This window comes from Alligator mississippiensis, chromosome 12, assembly GCF_030867095.1.
Source record: "Alligator mississippiensis isolate rAllMis1 chromosome 12, rAllMis1, whole genome shotgun sequence".
NCBI classification, from domain to species: Eukaryota; Metazoa; Chordata; order Crocodylia; family Alligatoridae; genus Alligator; species Alligator mississippiensis.
This window is the reverse complement of record NC_081835.1, coordinates 25243402-25261977: the sequence shown is the minus strand read 5'-3', so window position 1 is coordinate 25261977 and position 18576 is coordinate 25243402. Positions and strand designations below refer to the sequence as shown.

The 18576-nt window shown below is 47.2% G+C and overlaps 1 protein-coding gene across 4 annotated transcripts in view; it reads left to right on the top strand.

Moving 5' to 3' along the window:
- Positions 1 to 18576, top strand: part of TMEM40 (transmembrane protein 40) — a 34142-nt gene that overhangs the window by 4637 nt on the left and 10929 nt on the right. For 3 of the 4 annotated variants that reach the window (XM_014596546.3, XM_019495444.2, XM_014596545.3), the window contains 6 exons: positions 4774 to 4830; positions 9666 to 9805; positions 10816 to 10966; positions 14381 to 14488; positions 16489 to 16587; positions 18125 to 18178. In XM_014596546.3, the coding sequence (XP_014452032.1) occupies positions 4782 to 4830; positions 9666 to 9805; positions 10816 to 10966; positions 14381 to 14488; positions 16489 to 16587; positions 18125 to 18178 (601 nt within the window). In that variant the 5' untranslated portion in view covers positions 4774 to 4781. The remainder of the gene's footprint in view (positions 1 to 4773; positions 4831 to 9665; positions 9806 to 10815; positions 10967 to 14380; positions 14489 to 16488; positions 16588 to 18124; positions 18179 to 18576) is intronic. The other variant, XM_019495445.2, reaches the window with a different exon arrangement.

Sequence of the window (18576 nt, the reverse complement as noted above, 5' to 3'; positions counted from 1 at the left end):
GGGATGACATACTAGAGCAGTGGTGCTCAACCTTTTTGCTCTGTGGGTGGGATAGGCAGGGCCAGGTCTGTCCTTGAGCCAGATCCAAGTAGTGGACCCAGTCTGGCAGGCATGGCAGGGGCCAATCTGGCCATAAGAAGAGAGCTGGGGCACAGCTTGGCCCCAATGCAGCCATGCAGGGGGAGGGGATGTGGCCCAGCCCCAGCCCAGTTACATGGGAGGGAGGGGGCATGGCTCAGCCTCAATCCAGCCATGTGAGGCTTGGGAATTTGTCGAAGTGGGAGGGGTGGCTTCCCCAATGCCCCCCCACATCATGACCCGGGGGTAGCCCTGCAAGCTGAATGCTATGGCTCTGTAGGCCAGATTTAGCCCATAGGCACCCTTGTTCTAGAGTTTAGGGCCAAGATCCAGAATGACCTGGACAGAGTGGACAAATGGTCTACAGTCAGCCAGATGAAATTCAACAAGGTCAACTGCAAAATCCTGCACTCAGGATGGAATAACTGCATGCACATATACAGGCTGGGGAATGTCTGGCTAGGCTGCAGGACTGCAGAAAAGGACCTGGGGTTTACAGGAAACAGTTAAGCTGAATAGGAGCCAACAAGTGTGCTCTTGTTGCAAAAGGCTAGAGACAGACATTCAAAAAGTGTGAGCCTGAATTGATTCAGTCTTTGCACGTTAGTCTAACCTGCAGAGAGTGAATCAGTTTGCAGGTGGATAGATGTTCGGCACATGCCTGCAGTGGCTCAAGTTAGAAGCCCCAGGGTGCTAGAGCAGCCTTTGGTGATGCGTAGGGTGTGCCTGAGTTTGGCGGTACATCCCAGGCAAAAAGTGCTGCCGACACTGCCAGCGGCACCTGCAGGTGGTGGCAACTCGCCCCGCCCCTTGCTGCGGACACTGCTGGGAGTATTTGCAGGTGGTCCCCAATCACCGCTGGCCACTGCTGCCACTGCCGGCGGTGTGTGTGTGTGGTTGCTGACTGCTGCTCACCAACCCCCATCCCACTGTGGCTGCCTGCGGAAGCTGCTTGCTTGCCGCTGCCATGCCCCTGCCACCAACATCGCTGCTGCCGCCTGTGGGCAGTAGCCATGCCCCCCCAACCTCCGGGGGCACATGATGTTCAACAGGGCAGCCCTCCCTTTCGCAGGGAAGCTGAGCTGAGGAGGGGGTCCTGGCCTGCCCCAGTGGCTCCCTGACAGCACCAGGGGGAACTCTTTCCCCTCCCCCCTATCACCTCAGGGCTGGGAGGGTCCCTGTTTGGTGCTGGGGGAGGCTCTTCTCCCTCCTCCTCCCCCCCCCCTGCAGTGGGGTGGGGGTGGGGGGCTCTGCGAGGCTGCCTGGCCCCTGAGGGTGACTCTTCCCCCTGCTTCTCCCCCATTGCTGTGCGGTGGGGAGGTGGGGCTCTATGGGATGCTGCCCAGCCCCAGAGGGGACTCTTTCCCCCACTCCTCCCCCCCCAGGGCAGGGGAGGCTCTGTGCCATGCTGGGGGGAACTCTTCCCCCTCCTCCTCCCAGAGGGGCAGCGGGAGCGGAGCTCAGCTGGGCGGGCGGGGTCTCAGGTGGGGGGTGTAGGACCCCCCACGGCATGCAGCCCACACTGCCTGGCAGCGGCAGGTCAGGGTGCTCGTGTCCGGTGCAGGCGTGGCTCCAGCCAGCGCTGTGCGGGGGGAGGCAGCGCAGCCTGCCTTATCCCTGCGGCTCCGCTCCCTGAACCTGCAGCTCCAGCAGGCGCAGCGGGGGAAGCCCCGCACTGGAGCCGGCTGCTTCCCCGCTCCCGGCCATGCACCCTGCACCCCGCCGGGAGTGGAGGGACCCCGCCGCTTCCTAGCGGAGTCCAGCGCGGGGCTTCCCCGCCGTGAGCGAGCGCCGCGCGGGCAGGCCGCGCTCCTCGTCCCCAGCGCTGTGCTGGCTGCCTTTATCGCGGCTCTGTGCCATGCCTTCAGCTCCGCACCCGCGGCGGGGAAGCCCTGCACTACACTCCTCCGCTCTCTCACACCCACACCCCGCCCAGCTGAGCTCCGCGCTCCCGCTGCCCCTCTGGGGGAAGGAGAAGGGGAAGATCTCCCCCCAGCATGGCACAGAGCCTCCCCCTGCTCCCTCCACCCCTCCGGGGCCGGGCAGCATCGCATGGAGACCCCGCTCCCAGCCCTGCAGCGGCCGGGGGGAAAGGGAAGAGGAGGAAGAGCCCTCATCCAGCACCTCACAGAGTCCCCCGCCCCACTGGGAGGAGGAGGAGAGGGAAGATCCCCCCCGCGGGACAACCAACCCAGCACGGCCCCGTTTAGGTGAACGGGCAGGGAGATGGGTTCATTCCTGCCTCTGTCCCTTTCCTACAGCCGGGCTCTGCCAGCTCCAGGGGCCACTGCTGCAGCCCCCTCCCCTCTGCTCCTCAGCAGACAGGCTGACCCAGTGGGGGAAGGTGGGAAGAAGTAACCCCCTCCCTGCCCACTTGGCCTTAACCCAGGGTGCCAGCCGCTGTCTTTGCTGGGGCGGGTCCCTGCTCTGCCTAGAGAGCAGAAGGGAAGGGGTCAGCTCTGCTGTGGAGCAGAGAGCCCCACTCAGGCCAGAGAGCATGCTGGGATGCTGGGGGAGTCTGGTTTATCTTAAACCAGCAGGGGATCTGGGACAGACATTGCATAAACCAGTTTGAGCCAAATCAGTTAAGTCTGATACTACATTCAACCAGGTTTATCTCAAACCAGTTTTGGCCATTTTGAAACTGGTTTATATGTGTTGATCATCTGTTCTGTTACAGGTTTAAACCAGTTTCTGATCACTTAAACTGGTTTATGTGTAATGTATGTCTCTAGCCGAAAAGAACAACAGTATACTTGGCTCTATTAACAGGAGTGTCACTTGCGAATCAAGGAAAGTGATTCTTCCACTCGGTTCAGCATAGGTGAGCCTCACCTGGACGACTGTGTGCAGTGCTGGGCCCCAGACTTCAAGAAGGATTCAGACAGATTGGAAAGAGTCCAGCAGAGATCAACAAAAATTATTAGAGGCCTGGAAAGCATGATTTACAAGGAAAGGCTGAAAGTGCTAGGGATACTTAATCTGGAGAAGAGAAAACAGTGGACATGTCACAACAGTCTTCAAATACCCGAGGGCTATTAAAGGGAGGATGGAGATGGGCTTTTTCTGTGGCTGTAGGGAACAGGACTAGAAGCAATAGACTCGAGCTGCAGCAAAGGAAATTTAAGTTGGAGATGAGGAGGAACTTCCTGACTATGAGTGTAGACAAGCATTGGAACAAGCTATCTAGAAAAGTTGTGAAATTTCCATGCCTGGAAATTTTCAAGAGCAGGTTGGACAGATACTTGGCTGGGATAGTTAGTCAGGGATGATCCTGCCTTAAGCAGGAGGCTGAACTAGATGACCTTGTAAGGTCCCTATGATCCCATGATTGTTAATAAATTCTTTTTTTAAGGAACTGGACAGTTAAAATGCTGGTTTATTTCAATATCTATAAAATTTAATCTCTTATCTTTGACATTAGCATTCTCAGCACATTAACCAGAGCTAGCTGGAAATTCTTCATTGGGTTGATTTTGCCAAAGAATATCAATTTTCCACCAGGAAAATAAAAATTAAATATTTTACTTCAGATATTTAAATCAGATGAGAATATTTTGCTTTCTTAGACTGAATTAAATGTTTCAAATGAGTTTAACAAAGCTTTCCACAGCTTATTTCTATCATTGTATTACTTTATGAGATCGAGAGGTGATTAGCTGTGTTAGTCTGAAGATGCTAGGACAAGATGACACCTAAGGCTGTTGCCTGTGAAAGCTTATGCCTCTGAATCAGTTAGTTTCTAAGGACCACCCCACCCAACCTGCCTTCTTTATAAGGGTTGTAGTTCAGGCCCCATTTTCTCTTGCGTAGTTTGGGCTCTTGAGAAGATTACATCTCCCAAGGTAATGTGGATTTGCCTCAGACTAACCTATCTCATCAGACATGTAGTTCAGCCAGAAAGCCTAGTTCACATGGAATAATGTAGGCATCAGATTCCTGAACTACAGATCCCATAGGCAATGTGCTACAATAATAAAATGGAGTTTAGTATGTTTAAATGGAATTTACCCAAAAGTAAATTTTAGTAAGAAACCAAAAAGATTTTACTTTTTGAGAAGGTCAAAATGAAATACTTTGGCATTTTAGTGTCAAAATTTCAGAATTTTCACCCTGGAAAGGACTGTTGAAAATGCAACTTTTTATTCCAACTGGTGATAAGACAAATGTGGAAATGTCAGGATCTCCTGTGCAATAGATATTCTTAACTTTGCTCATCTAATATTCATATCATTTTCATTATTCTCTTTGATCTGAATATTTCAAGGAACAATGAATGTTACAAATAAAGGATGATCATACTATTTCCTGAATGAGGAATTACATGTTAAATTACTCACTCTGCAACAACTAGGTAATTAGGTACTATTACAACTGCAAAAAATATGTATGTGATGGAGTGAAACTTCCTATTGTTTTACTCATAATGAACAGACCCTTGATCTTTCGTAACCATTGGTCAATCCTGCAGGCACCCTTCAGGTTAAACTTCCAGGAGGGTTTCCCTCAATGACTCCACACATTGGTTCTAGGAAATTAAATTAATTGTGCTGTGAAACTTCTATTGCTGTACCCGAGTGTCCTCAAAAGGTTAAGTACTGTAAAGATATGTAGCCTCCCTAGTGGAAAGCTAGGTACATTGTGGAAGTCTAAAGAACTCGAACTGATTTAGACCTTCTGTTTCTATGTTTACAGACCCAGTAATGGACAGCTCTGACTTTGCACTGCCAGTTCTCACCAGTGAGCAACAGGGTAATGTAACCAGAAACATGGGGAAAATCCCATCCATATGACACCTTTTGCTGTGTTGGTCCCTGCTAGTCTGGAACTAATTTTGTCTGAAAATGTGCTTAATTCCCATCTGTAAAATGTATAAGGTTCAGGCAGCAGGCACATGAGCAAGTGAGGCTGTCTTCTGTATGTATTTTGGTTTATCTTGTGATTGTTGAGCTCTTCAGGTTAGCACTAAAACAGTTGGGAGGGATCTGTCTTAGCCTCTGCACTGCAACAGTATAAACCAGGGGTCGGCAACGTTTTTGGGCAGTGCCAAAAACACCCCAAACCTCGATTTGTAAGATGTTGGTGTGCCTCAGGCAGATCACTGGGGAGCCATGAGGGACCCGATTCACTACAGCCTTGGCCCCTTCCCTGTTGTCTGCCTGCAAGCATGCGTGCCAAGCAAAATGCTTTCATGTGTCACGCTCTGGCACCCGTGCTTGGGTTGCCTACCCCTGGTGTAAACAGTCTCCCTGAGGTGGCTGAAGGAGCATTCCCTTCTCACAGGGGATGCCACAGAGCTACTAACAAGCCCCAAGTAGAGGGTAATGCTATGATGAAGCTTGAGCTATATTGTCTGTCTCTGGGTTGCTGTGATCCTCACTGAACTGCCTACATTATTCTGGGGTTTGTTTCAACACAGAATCTCAGGACCCCAAAGGTGACTTAAAATCATCTTTGCCCTCCTCCCACCCATTGGATTATGCCTGTGTGTGTGTGCTGTCACATCAAGAGGAAGTCTACACAACATGCTCTTACATGTTTTTGGCCACAGAAATCAGCAACCACATACCTAGCCTTAAGGCACATGTTTCATTGTATTTTGAACACAGCTGGGGTAGTAGGTTAAAGCCAAACTGTGATTTATCATAGAATAATAGAAAATTAGGGTTGGAAGGGATCTCAGGAGGCCATAGTCCAACCCCCTGCTCAAGCAGGACCATCTCCAAATAGGTCATCCCAGCCAATGCTTTGTCTGGCCAGGTCTTAAAAACATACAAGGGCGGAGATTCTACAACTTCTCTGGGTAACCTGTTCCTGTGCTTTATTACCCTTCTCATCAGAAAGTTTTCCCTGATATCTAACCTAAATTTCCCTTGCTGCAACTTGAAACCATTGCTCCTTGTTCTCTTATCTGCCGCCACTGAGAACAGTCCAGTTCCATCTACTTTGGAACCACCCTGCAGGTAGCTGAAGGCTGTTATTAAATCCCCTCTCAGTCTTCCCTTCTCTACACTAAATAAGCCCGGTTCCCTTAGCCACTTCTCAGAAGTCATGTGCCCCAGCCCCCGAATAATTTTTGTTGCCCTCTGCTGGACTCACTCCAATTTGTCTACATCCTGTCTGTAGTGGGGGACCCAAAACGACACAGTACTCTAGATGTAGCTTCACCAGTGCTGAATAGAGGGGAATTATCACTTCCCTCAATCTGCTGGCAATGCTTCTACTAATGCAGCCCAGCATACCATTAGCTTTCTTCGCAACAAGGACACAATGTTGGCTCACATTCAGCTTATTGTCCACTGCAACCCCTAAGTCTTTTTCTGCAGAGCTGCTGCTTAGCCAGTCAGTCCCCAGCTTGTATCAGCGTATGGGATTGTTCCATCTTAAGTGCAGGACTTTGCATTTCTCCTTACTGAGCCTCACGATATTTTTTTTTAGTCAGTTCCTGCAATTTGTTGAGGTCTCTCTGAATTCTAGTGCCCTACCCTCCAACGTATCTACTACTCCCCCCAGCTCAATGCCATCTGCAAATTTGCTGAGGGTGCACTCCATCTCATCTTCCAGGTTGTTGATGAAGATATTGAACAAAACCAGTCCCAAGACTGATCCCTTATGCACTCCACTTGATACTGGCTGCCCACTAGACACTGAGTCAATGATTACTACCCTCTGAGCCTGATGATCCAGATAGTTTTCAATCCTTCTTACAGTCTACTCATCCAACCCGTACTTTCTTAGCTTGCTTGTGGGAGGCTGTATCAAAACCCTTGCTAAAGTCAAGGCATATCATGTCCACTGCTCTTCCTGCACACACAAAGCCAGTCATCTCATCATAGAAGGCAATCAGGTTGGTCAGGCATGACTTGCCCTTGGTGAATCCATGCTGACTGTTCCTAATCGTCTTCTTCTCCTCCAAGTGCTTAGAAATAGATTCCTTGAGGACCTGCTCCATGATTTTTTCAGACGTGGATGAGGCTGACTGGTCTGTAGTTCCCCGGATGCTCCTTCTTCCCTTTCTTAAAGACGAACCCTATATTTGCCCTTTTCCAATCATCCAAGACCTCTCCCAATTCTCACAAGTTTTCAAAGACAATGGCCAGCAGCTCTACAATCACATCGGCCAGCACCCTTGGGTGCATAACATCCGTCCCCATGGACTTATACACATCCAGCTTTCCTAAATAGTCCCTAAATTCTTCTTTTGCCTCTATTGGCTGCTCACCTCCTCTCCAAACTGGGGTACCAAGAGAAGTAGCCTGGGAGCTAACCTTGCTTGTGACGACTGAGGTGAAAAAGGAATTGAGTACTTCAGTCCTTTCCATATTATCTGTCACTAGGTTGTCTCCCCTATTCAGTAAGGGACCCACACTTTTCCTGATCTTCCTTTTGTTGCTGACATACTTATAGAAACCCTTCTTGTTACCTTTCATGTCTCTTGCTGGCTGCAACTCCAATTTTGCTTTGACCTTTCCCATTTCATCCCTGCATGCCCAAGCAATACTCTTACACTTCTCCCTAATTGTTTGTCCAGGTTCTACTTCTTGTAAGCTTCCCTGTTGTGTTTTAGCTCACAGAAGAGTTTCCTGCTAAGCTAAGCTGGTCTTCTGCCATACTTGATAATCTACCTGCACATGTGGATGGTTTGTTCCTGTGCCCTTGCAAGGTTTCTTTAAAATACAACCAGTTTTCCTAGATTCCTTTTCCCCTCAGACTGTCTTTTTAGGGGATCCTGTCCATCAGTTCCCTGAGTGAGTCAAAATGTGCTTTTCTGAAGTCCAAGGTGGTCTTTGCTGCTCTTCTTCCTTCATTTCCTAAGGATCTTGAACTCAATCTCTCATGGTCACTGCTGCCCACGTTGCCATCCACTACTACATTCCCTGCCAATTCTTCCCTGTTTGTGAGCAGCAGGTCAAGAGCACAGCTCCTAGTTGGCCACTCTAACACTTGCACCTGGAAGTTGTCCCCAGTACTCTACAAAAACTTCCTGAATTGCCTGTGCATTGCTGTATTGCCCTCCCAGCAGATGTCTGTGCGATTGAAGTTCCCCATGAGAATCAGGGCCTGTGATCAGAAAACTTCTGCTAGCTGTTAAAAGAAGCTTCACCCACCACATCCTTCTGGTCTGGTGGTCTATAGCAGACACCCACCACAATGTCACCCTTATTGTTCTCCCCTCTGACCCTAACCCAGAGACTTTCAACAGGCATATCTCTAGTTTCATATGGAGCTCTGAGCAATCATACAACTCTTTTACATAAAGCACAACTCAATCACTCAGGAAGCCTACACAAGTAGTCACCCAGGCTACCTATGCAGTGCAGACAGACCGCATGAGGCCCAGCATGCGAACTGCGCCTTTGTTCTCTCCATTCACAAAGAGATTCAGATACCAGTTCTGTGTGAGCAACATGAAGAATATATTGTCCCTCTTTCTATAGAGATCTCCATCTGGGATCATCCATCAGCCACAGCTCCTTGCAAACAAGCAGGGAGCCTCCCAGCATTTAAACATTCAGTAACTAGAAATCAGAATCACACCTACTGCTCATGCTCTGTGAAACTCTGCTCCTTCAGCACTCCAACCTCAGGGCCTTCCAGGCTTTAGGCGGGCTGATGCAGTCACCTAGTACACCCTAACTAGCAAATTCATGATCTTCCTGCTCCCTACCCCACTTCTGCTACAGCCTCTAGTTTAAGAGAGAGAAAGGATGGCATGGTTAGGTCACTAACCTGGGCCTTTACAGACTAGTGTTCAGTTCCCCAACCTGTAGGCCTTCCATCTAGCCATTTACAAAAAAAAGTATTTTTATGTGCCTGAAGATGCAGATAGGCATTGGCTGGGATTTGCCTCTTGAGTTGGATACACCACCTGTTAATGTGCTTTTGGTCATTCACTAAAGAGCCTATTTATACCTAAATAGCTTTAAAAACCATTAGGCTCTCCACATCTCAGTTGCTGATCTGTCAAATGGTGTAATCAGAGTGAATACATTAAAGATTGTGAAGAACTTAGACATTCTTGGTAGAGCCTATCTAAGCAGATAAGATAGGAAGATGCTGTCCCCCAGCTTCCTCCCATAAAACAACGCTAGCTGGCAGGCAGCCCCAGCACTACAGCACTCTCATGTCCCCAGCCCTGGTCACTGTCTACATGTGTCCCTGCCCTCCGCCCTAGGATAGTACTTGTGCCAGGCAATGCTGTATCCTACAGTAGAGTTAATTAGTTTACTTTGGCCTAATAGGGGCGCATGCATAGACAGTGATGCTTTACTGTGAGGCTGTCCGAGCCTCCAAGGCCTGGAATAGACTCCCTCCAGAGGTCGTACAAGCACCTACTCTGGATACTTTTAAGAAACGTTTGGACACTTATTTTGCTGGGATCCTTTGACCCTAGTTGACTTCCTGCCCCTGGGGCAGGGGGCTGGACTTGATGATCTTCTGAAGCCCCTTCCATCCCTAATGTCTATGAAATCTATAATTAGTCAACTCTGCAGTAAAGCGTCTCATGTAGATGTACCCAGTAATTCCTCATTAAAAGATCATCTTGTATGTGCCTTCATTAATTATATGTTTGGTTTTTCTTCCAGGCATTTTTCAGAAAGCTTTTACTTCTGATGCTGATTACTTTGAAACATGTGAGAAAATAAACCAGCCCTTCTGGAAATCATTAATAAAATGTTTAGGAACAATTATACCCTCCATCCTGAGTACTGAAGAAACAAACAATGTAAATTCCTAAGAAAAGTTTGTTTTGTTTAATTTTTTTATGACTTACTATGTCTTTCTATATGCTTGCCCACTCTATTTTGAAAATATAAAACAAGGGGGGCAAATTCTTATTTATGCTGAGGTCACTCTACACTGCCAGAGTGATACAAGGGGCCTTCAGATAAATGATAATCAAGCCGGTATTTTTAAGTTAGGGCTCTGACACATTATACCAGCTTGATGTGTGCTTTCCACCTGAGTAAACAAGGAAAAGACCTATGACTTGCAGGTCTACATTGCTCTAGCTTGCTTCAGTCTGGAAAAAAACAGGAAAACCTAGACTAGTATTACGTCATGTGTCCAGAAATATATCAGGGTAGCCATTTGCAAACAGGCCATTATATAGTTCCTGCCACCTGTTGATGAGGTACTGTAATGATATTTTTTCTTAGCAACTCTTCTGGAAGTTAGTCACCTGTCCACTCCAGTTCCTGAGGGTCCACCCATGGGTGTACTAAACAGAAATTAACACATCTTAACACATAGCCTCTTCTGTTTACTGTTGACAGTGTGAAGAAATTAACTGTTTAAAAAAGTCGGCTTCCATTGTACTCTTTCATATCTATTCAACTGCGTTCTCTCTAGTAAGAAGCACTAATGGTGCCATTAGAATAGAGTGGTGAAGGTAGTCTTGTAAGCTACCAAAGTGATCATAGGTTCATTTAAGAACTTTGTATTTTATTTCTCCAGTCCAGGAATTTACCATAAAGCAGAATAAAAGTTAGATACTAGTGAAGTAAGCTATAGTAGTTGCTCCTTTGATTATTCAGTGATAGAAGCATAGATTAAAAATGGAAGCCAGCACCTTCAGATTTCCAATCCCAACCTTGATCTTGGACAGGACACTTGGCCTCAGTTTCCCCTTTTTTAAAACAAAGTGTCTCTATATCTCTCTCAGAGACACTGTGGGGTGCTTAGTGCTTGGCTTTTTTACACAGTCCATTTGATTTTTACTTTTCTTTCTTTCAGGTCCTTAACAGAAGCAAAGACTCTGATCAGCGCGCAGCTGCCTTACAGGCCATAGGAAAAAAAGGAGCTAATGCAATGGTTGTGCTTTACCTGCTGCTGAAAGTGAACGATCCCTCTTGCTACAAACAGTTGCCTAGCTCCAAGGGAAATGGTGAGCATTAATTGGCTGCCTTCTTTCAAGACCAAATATAGCAGGTAGACAATGGATTAACTGATCTGCTTTGTTAAAAATGATTATAGATACAATAGGTCTTGAGGTCTATTTCAAAACCCAGAAATATGCTGGGAAGTGAATAGAAGTGAGTGACTTTAAGGTGAGGAGAGCTATTCCTTGTAAAGACACGTTGCTTAGATACTATGATGATGGGAGCTTTTTAAATAACTACTCTTTAGACAGATATAGACAGTATTGTTTTAGGGTTTCTTTGGGGAAAAGGCATCAATTTTTAGGGAACAATTCTCACTTGGTGGTGATGCCAGTAGAGCTGCGCTAGTTTGCACCAGCTGCTCAATTTTCCCCCCTCTAATTGGATTAATTGTAGCAAAAAGAACGTGTTTAATTTAGATTGTGTTTAATCTAGTGTATGGTAAACTGAATTCCTGTGGTGGGTAGAGATACATACTGAACTACTAGAAACATTTTATCAAGCTTTCACACTCAGGTGTTGGCTATGTTCTGTTAGGTGACACTGTGCCCCTTGCATTTCATATAACAATGAACCAGTTAATTTTGAGTTTTGTAATTCTGATCTTTATATCTGAACATTTTATTTGATTGCAGTCATTTGCCTTGGAAGACGGGCAGTTTCCACAAAATGTGGCAAGTTTAGGAGAGATGTGAGCTCATCTGGTCTGTAATGAGATGTGGAAGAACTCAGATAGCAAAAAGTTTCACCTTTGGGTGGGACTGCTCCATCCCCTGTGCTAAGAGAAGTGGTTCATCTTGTACAGCTTTAGCCTTTCCTTGCTGTTTCTAGATGAAGACTCCTATGATGAGCCTGCTACTTAAATTGTATCCTGTTGGATGCGGGGGCCATCTTGTGCTTGTTGTTTGTCCAGTTCAAAACACAATGGAGTCTTGGTCCATGACTGAGGCTCACTCCCAAGTGCTGTGATAATATAAATCATCACTCTCAGGCCCTACTGTCTGTCTGATTAGTCTGAAAACAACCCTCCTCATACCAGCATTTTGACTTGAGTTCCTTTAACAATAGGATGTCCTTCTCTTGTCTAAGCTGTGGAGGCTGCTTCACCCCAATTCTTGTGAAGCAAGGGGAATTTAACAAGGAAAAGACACTCCGGAAGACACTGATCTTCATGTCTGAGTCCCAGCCCCTGCCCACCCCCCTTCCCTCCCCAAATACTTCGGGTGAGGGCAGCAGGCACTAGGCTTCCTCTGCTTAAAAGAATCTACAAGAGCAAGTCATTATGGTTTTGTACATAAGGGCTGCAGTTTTGGTAGGCTTATCCACATGTTCAACGGCTAGTATGTATATACTTGCTTTATGTTGATATTAGCTCTTACATTGTTGAAATATTACATCATTTCTAGGCAGAGAACTAGTATTGTTTGCCCTTTTGGTTTAGCAGGAAATGAGGGACAGGTTCTGAGCTGGGGTGAGTGCAGCTCTGTTAAAATTAATGCCATCACGGGAGTCTGAACTTAGTCAAAGATCTGTCTGAGCTGCTTCAGGTTTTATGATGTCCTGATTATTAAGACATGTTACTGGAAGTCCACTCTTATGCAAAGGGCCTATGTCAACCTACATCCCACTCCAAGGCAGGATGGGTTTTCTTTGGAGGATAGGCAATGCGTTGGGGAGGCACAGCGAGGCATGTGCCCCCCCTGAGGTTGGCCACCTCCAAAACTGCCACCAGCTTCTGCAGGCAGTTACCACTTGCCATCCACCCTGCTGTTGCTGCTGATGCAGCCAGTGGCATCTGTAAGCAGTCCCCACTTGCCACCCCCGCTCCCCTGCCACCAACACTGCCGCCAGTGGCTGCAGGTGGTCCCCACCCAACACCCCTCCTCCCCCACTGCTGACACCAGCAGCTGCAGGCAGTCCAATGCTTCGCTCGCACTGAAGCTGGTGGCTATGGGCAGTCCCTGCTTGCCACCATGGTACCCCCCCAGTCTCAGAAGGCACCAGTCATTCGTGCTTTGGAAGGACTGCTTCTTTATTCTGTGTTTGACCTTGGCATAGAGGGGTTGTAGTCTATCACTGGGCTTGAAGGGGCTGCTCTGATGACCACCCAGAAGTGGCAGCTGGTGTAGAACATGACAGCCCTCCTACTGATGGTTTGGGTTACCATGGGCACATAACACCAGTCCTCCAAAGTCTGCACCATCTTCCAATAGCTTTCTGGGAAAAGGGCAAGGTGCTGGTGTTAACCTACAAAGACATAAACAGTCTGGGCTCTACCTGCTTACATGACTGCTGTCTCCCTTATGCCCCATCATAATCCCTAAGGTCAGCTGAGAGCAACGCTTTTCCATGAACCATCAATGCACCAAGCTTTGCTTGGCAAAAATGCATGGAGAAAGGTTGTCAGCTGTCACTCCTCAGCCGTGGAACTTCCTCCCACTTGAGGCCTGCTAGAGCCTTAGCCTGGACATCTTCCAGAAGTGCTGTAAGGTGAAGGTAGGCATTTAGCAAGCAGGGTTAGGCTGGGAAATTGTTTAGGGATTTCCTGTTTTACTTTGATACTTCATTTGCTTTTTAAGTCATTTTGCCCTCTTGCTCATTCTCCTGTTTAACAAGTTATTTTGTTCTGTTCTGTAGGCCACCCAGAACCTTTGCTGGAGGGGCAGCATGTAAATCACATTCATAATTAAATAAAATAGCACAAATTATTGGTAATAATTGGCTGCGTAGGCCTTGCTCAGGCTTTCTATGTAAAACTAGTTTTAAACTCATACAGAATTGTCTGTAAATCCACTAGTGCCTACATACAACCTCCCCATTGCTGGGGGCCTATGAAGAATCAATGTATAAGCTTCTCAGATAAATTGTCTCTGGAAACATTTTTTCAAAGGTTTGCAGCCAGTTCTTAGTGCACCATTTCTTAGTGGCAGATGATTCAGCTCACGTAGCTTTCAGAATTCTCACAGCCACAAGAGGATGCTTCTCTAACATAGTTAGAGAGAAGCAAGGAGAGGTCAAAGTTAGAAGAGAAAAAAAATTAATCCAGAGGTTGGAGAGCAGCTGTGCTGTCCAGCAAAAACCTCTCTGATATGGTCTGACATTGCCTCAGGGTGATTTAAATTCTCATGGGCGTAGGAAGTGTGGTGAGGAGCAGCCATGCTTAGATGCCTTGAGCTTCCTCACCAAAAGGACTTTGGACAATTTTCTTGAAACTGGGGCTATAAGTTTCTGAATACTTAAGTTGTTAATCACCTTTTTGCTTGTGTTACTTGCACTGTTGAGCGTGCACTAGAAAACCAAACAGCAGGAAGGCTAAGGTTTAATTTCACTGTAGGAACCCCACTGTCAATAACATAAAGGTGTAAGGTTAAGGAAACCCCAAATTTCAGTTTCAAATCTAATTTTCTCTATTTGAATAGATGAAAAGCTGAAACTACTTCAGAGACTGGAAAAGAGTTTCATGCTTTCACAACAAAAAAGAAAGGCTGAACGTTCATCCAAGGAGTCTGAAGACAGAGATTCACAAGGTAAAGGAATATTTCATTTGGCTTTTGCTTGAAATTTAATGCAAGGAAAATAATCATTAGTCCTTACTAAATGATCAGAAGATACTTATACAAGAGCCTCTGCACGCAGACAGAAGTGCAACTCGCTGCTGTAACTGAGATCACTTTTCAGGAGGTGTCCTGAGTTACAACAATTCCCTGGGCCAAACTGAAGTTCACTGTTGGTTCCAGGGGGAGGGGAATCTAGCTGCGAGCCTGCAGCCAATTTCCCCTACTAATGGCTCCTCCTCCTTTCCAGCTGGCACTGTTTTCAGAATGGGAGGTGGGGAAAGGGAGCAGAGGGCACTCATCCTAGGGGTTCCCCAGTCAGCGCTGGAGGATGGGGTGGGTGTATTGGAGGCCCCCCTCTCCCACTGCAGGGAAGCTCCAATACACCTGGCCCACCCTCCAGCAGGAGCTGAAAAACCCCCAAACTGAACTCCTTTCCTTTTCCTGCTCCTATTTTGAAAACGGCGACAGGCTGGGAGGCAGCACAGACACAAGTTACAGAAGACGTACTGTTTTGCTGTTTTAGATTTTTACCTATTCGAACATTTCTGAAGTGGTCTACAGCTGTGCACCTGTGTTTGGTCATGGCTATAGACTTTCTTTCTGTGGCCAGATTGTGCAAAAATTGTCACTTATGTCTGCTCCCTGTGTGCTTGTTCTATGGTGATTCAGCAGAGCTCTGAGACAGCTCTGTTTGACACCCTCTATGCCAGGGGTGTCAAACTCACCTTGTGCCCCATGACAGATCCAGACCACAGGGCTCCTTCTGGGCTGGATCCAACCCAGGACGCAGGGCGGTTCTAGCCTGGGGCATAATGTGACGGTGGTGGTGGCTGCTCCAATCTGTGCCATGCAGCAGTGGCAGCAAGTCTGGCCCTGGCACACGGCATATAGAAAATCCATTTGCAACTGCATGCCCTGTGCCAAAGCTGGAGCTGCTGCCACTGCCTTATGTCCTGCACTGCAGCAACAGCTCTAGGTCTGGCATGAGGCATACAGTGACAGCAGCTCCAGAACGGGGTGGTTGCAGAACCAGCAGCTGAAGAGGTAAGGTCATGACAGCAGCAACAGGCAAAACAGCTGGATGGTGACTGGGGCTATATCAGCCCTAACTCACCTTGTTGCTGCTGATCTCTATGTCCATTGGGGCCCAAGGCCCCTGGATTCTTTGGAAAGCCACTCCCCTGGCCATGTCCTCAACTTTCTGGTGGCCCATTGGGCCAGGTAGAGCAGCTCTGCAGGTCAGATTTGGCCCATGGGCTGTACTTTTGACACCCCTGCTCTATGCAAAATCAAAACAGCAACAATCAGCATCTGGTATCTGGATCCCAAATGGCACTATGGACATAGGAAGCAGCTAAGAGTTTGGCAGTGGGGGTGGGGTGGTGGAAGGAGGAAAAGCAGGAGGACAGGAGCTTGCACCTTGGGTGTCAAAGTTAGTGGCAAGAGCAATGGATACCATGCACCATGTTGCTATACGGGTAGCAGAAGACAAGTGGGCCAGCATAGGATGGTAGCAATAGGGTCGCATTGTACTGAGAACACCTTAGGCCATGTGCCAAGGCTAGGAGGCAGGATTCCTTTTTAATTGTTTGGAATGTATATTTTGGTCCAATTTTTAAATCAAATACCAACAATACCAACAAAATTCCCAGCTGTGCACAGATCACTTCCAAAAAAATAATCCCTAAATGCCTTCTATGATTGAAGACTCACTCAGGATGGTTCTCTTGAGGAAATTAGAGATTAAAAAAAATAATAAAGAAGTTCAAAAATATGTTAAGCCCATCCCTGGCAGAAATACATCTTTCAATACACGGAGCAGTGACTTTTCCCAGGTTTCTCATTTGCACTCAAAGGGTTCATGGTGTCGGTTGAAACACATGCTAGGGTCCCTAAATAAAATATCTTAATGTACGGCGCTAGTGGCTACTTCTCTAGTACTGCCCTGTTGTTTCTTTCCCTATTTGCAGACGTCACTGATAAAGCAAACATCGCTGTGGCAACTGTCAAACCACTTGTGCACAAAGAAAGTCAGGAAGACCACAAAAAGGATGCTCAACATGATAGTGGTATGTGAAGCGAAGACTTCCTTTTCCATACTTCCTTTTCGTTTACTTAGACTTTAGGAAGGCCTTTGATACTGTATCCCACCCCATACTGGTGAACAAGTTAAGAGGCTGTGACTTAGATGACTACACTGTCCGGTGGGTGGCGAATTGGTTAGAGGGTTGTGCCCAGAGAGTCGTAGTGGATGGGTCGGTATCGACCTGGAAGGGTGTGGGCAGTGGGGTCCTGCAGGGCTCAGTCCTTGGACCGATACTCTTTAATGTCTTCATCAGCGACTTGGACAAGGGAGTGAAGTGTACTCTGTCCAAGTTTGCAGATGACACAAAACTGTGGGGAGAAGCGGACAAACCAGAAGGCAGGGAACAACTACAAGCAGACCTGGACAGGTTGGACATATGGGCAGAAAACAACAGAATGCAATTCAACAAGGAGAAATGCAAAGTGCTGCACCTAGGGAGGAAAAATGTCCAGCATACATACTGCCTAGGAAATGACCTGCTTGGAGGCACGGAAGCGGAAAGGGATCTTGGAGTCCTAGTGGACTCCAAGATGAACATGAGTCGTCAGTGTGACGAAGTTATCAGAAAAGCTAATGGCACTTTATCGTGCATCAGCAGAAGCATGACGAACAGAACCAAGGTGATACTTCCCCTCTATCGGGCGGTCAGACCGCAGTTGGAGTACTGCGTGCAATTCTGGGTGCCGCACTTCAAGAGAGATGTGGCTAACCTGGAGAGGGTCCAGAGAAGGGCCACACATATGGTTAAGGGCTTGCAGGCCAAGCCCTATGAGGAGAGATTAGGGCACCTGGATGTCTTCAGCCTCCACAAGAGAAGGCTGAGAGGTGACCTTGTGGCTGCCTATAGTTCATCATGGGGGCACAGAAGGGAATTGGTGAGGCTTTACTCACCAAGGCGGCCCTGGGGGTTACAAGAAATAATGGCCACAAGCTAGCAGAGAGTAGATTTAGATTGGACATTAGGAAGAACTTCTTCACAGTTCGAGTGGCCAAGGTCTGGAATGGGCTCCCAAGGGAGGTGGTGCTCTCCCCTACCCTGGGGGTCTTCAAGAGGAGATTAGATAGGCATCTAGCTGGGGTCATCTAGACCCAGCACTCTTTCCTGCCTATTCAGGGGGTTGGACTCGATGATCTATTGAGGTCCCTTCCGACCCTAACATCTATGAATCTATGAATCATAGGAGACTAATCTCATTGAGTGGATAGGCGCCAGGCCTTCATAAATTGTATCTCACAGGTGAAAAAGAAAAATAGCTAGTAATGCTCTTTATAAACCAATATGCAAAATCAGAGCTCTACCTTTGGCTATAGTGCTGTTGTAGTCAGAAAGTTATTGCTAATTTTTCTCCTACCCACAATCCTTCTAAGAAAGCTGTGAGGTATTGGTTACTTACAATAGTTGCTGCCTAGTTCTCTTGATGCACACTCATATGGTTAGGGTTGCGCTATGCTCAAGCAAAACTACTTCTTTTATTGTTCCTAAAAGATTTTCCTTTAAGAATCTGATTTTCTTTGCACAGATGCTGACCAGGAAGATTTAGAGACAGAGAAGATGGAAACCCAGTTGCTTGCAGGTGGTGTGAAATAATAATATTGCTGATAGTGGCAAGATGCATGGGTGCACACACCTGGCTTCTCAAGCAGTGTTAATGTGCTTTGTTTGGCCACAGCCCCCTCAATCATACTGTTCCTGACAGAAACAAAAGTAATTTAATTTGCCTAGGTCCCTGGAGATTATATACTGACATGTACAAACAGACGTCCCCAAGCTGGAGGGAATGTGGTTTGCAGGGTTGTGCAGGGCCTGTAGGACAGGTTTGGATCGCCAGGCTAGAGCACTTCCACACCCTGTGACAGAGAAAAATGTCAGCCAGACCTGGGCGGTAGAGAAGGTAGGCATTTTCTACAAGACAAAGATCATACAATATTAATAGGTACATGCTCCTCTCCACTTTTTGAGAAGTTTGCATAA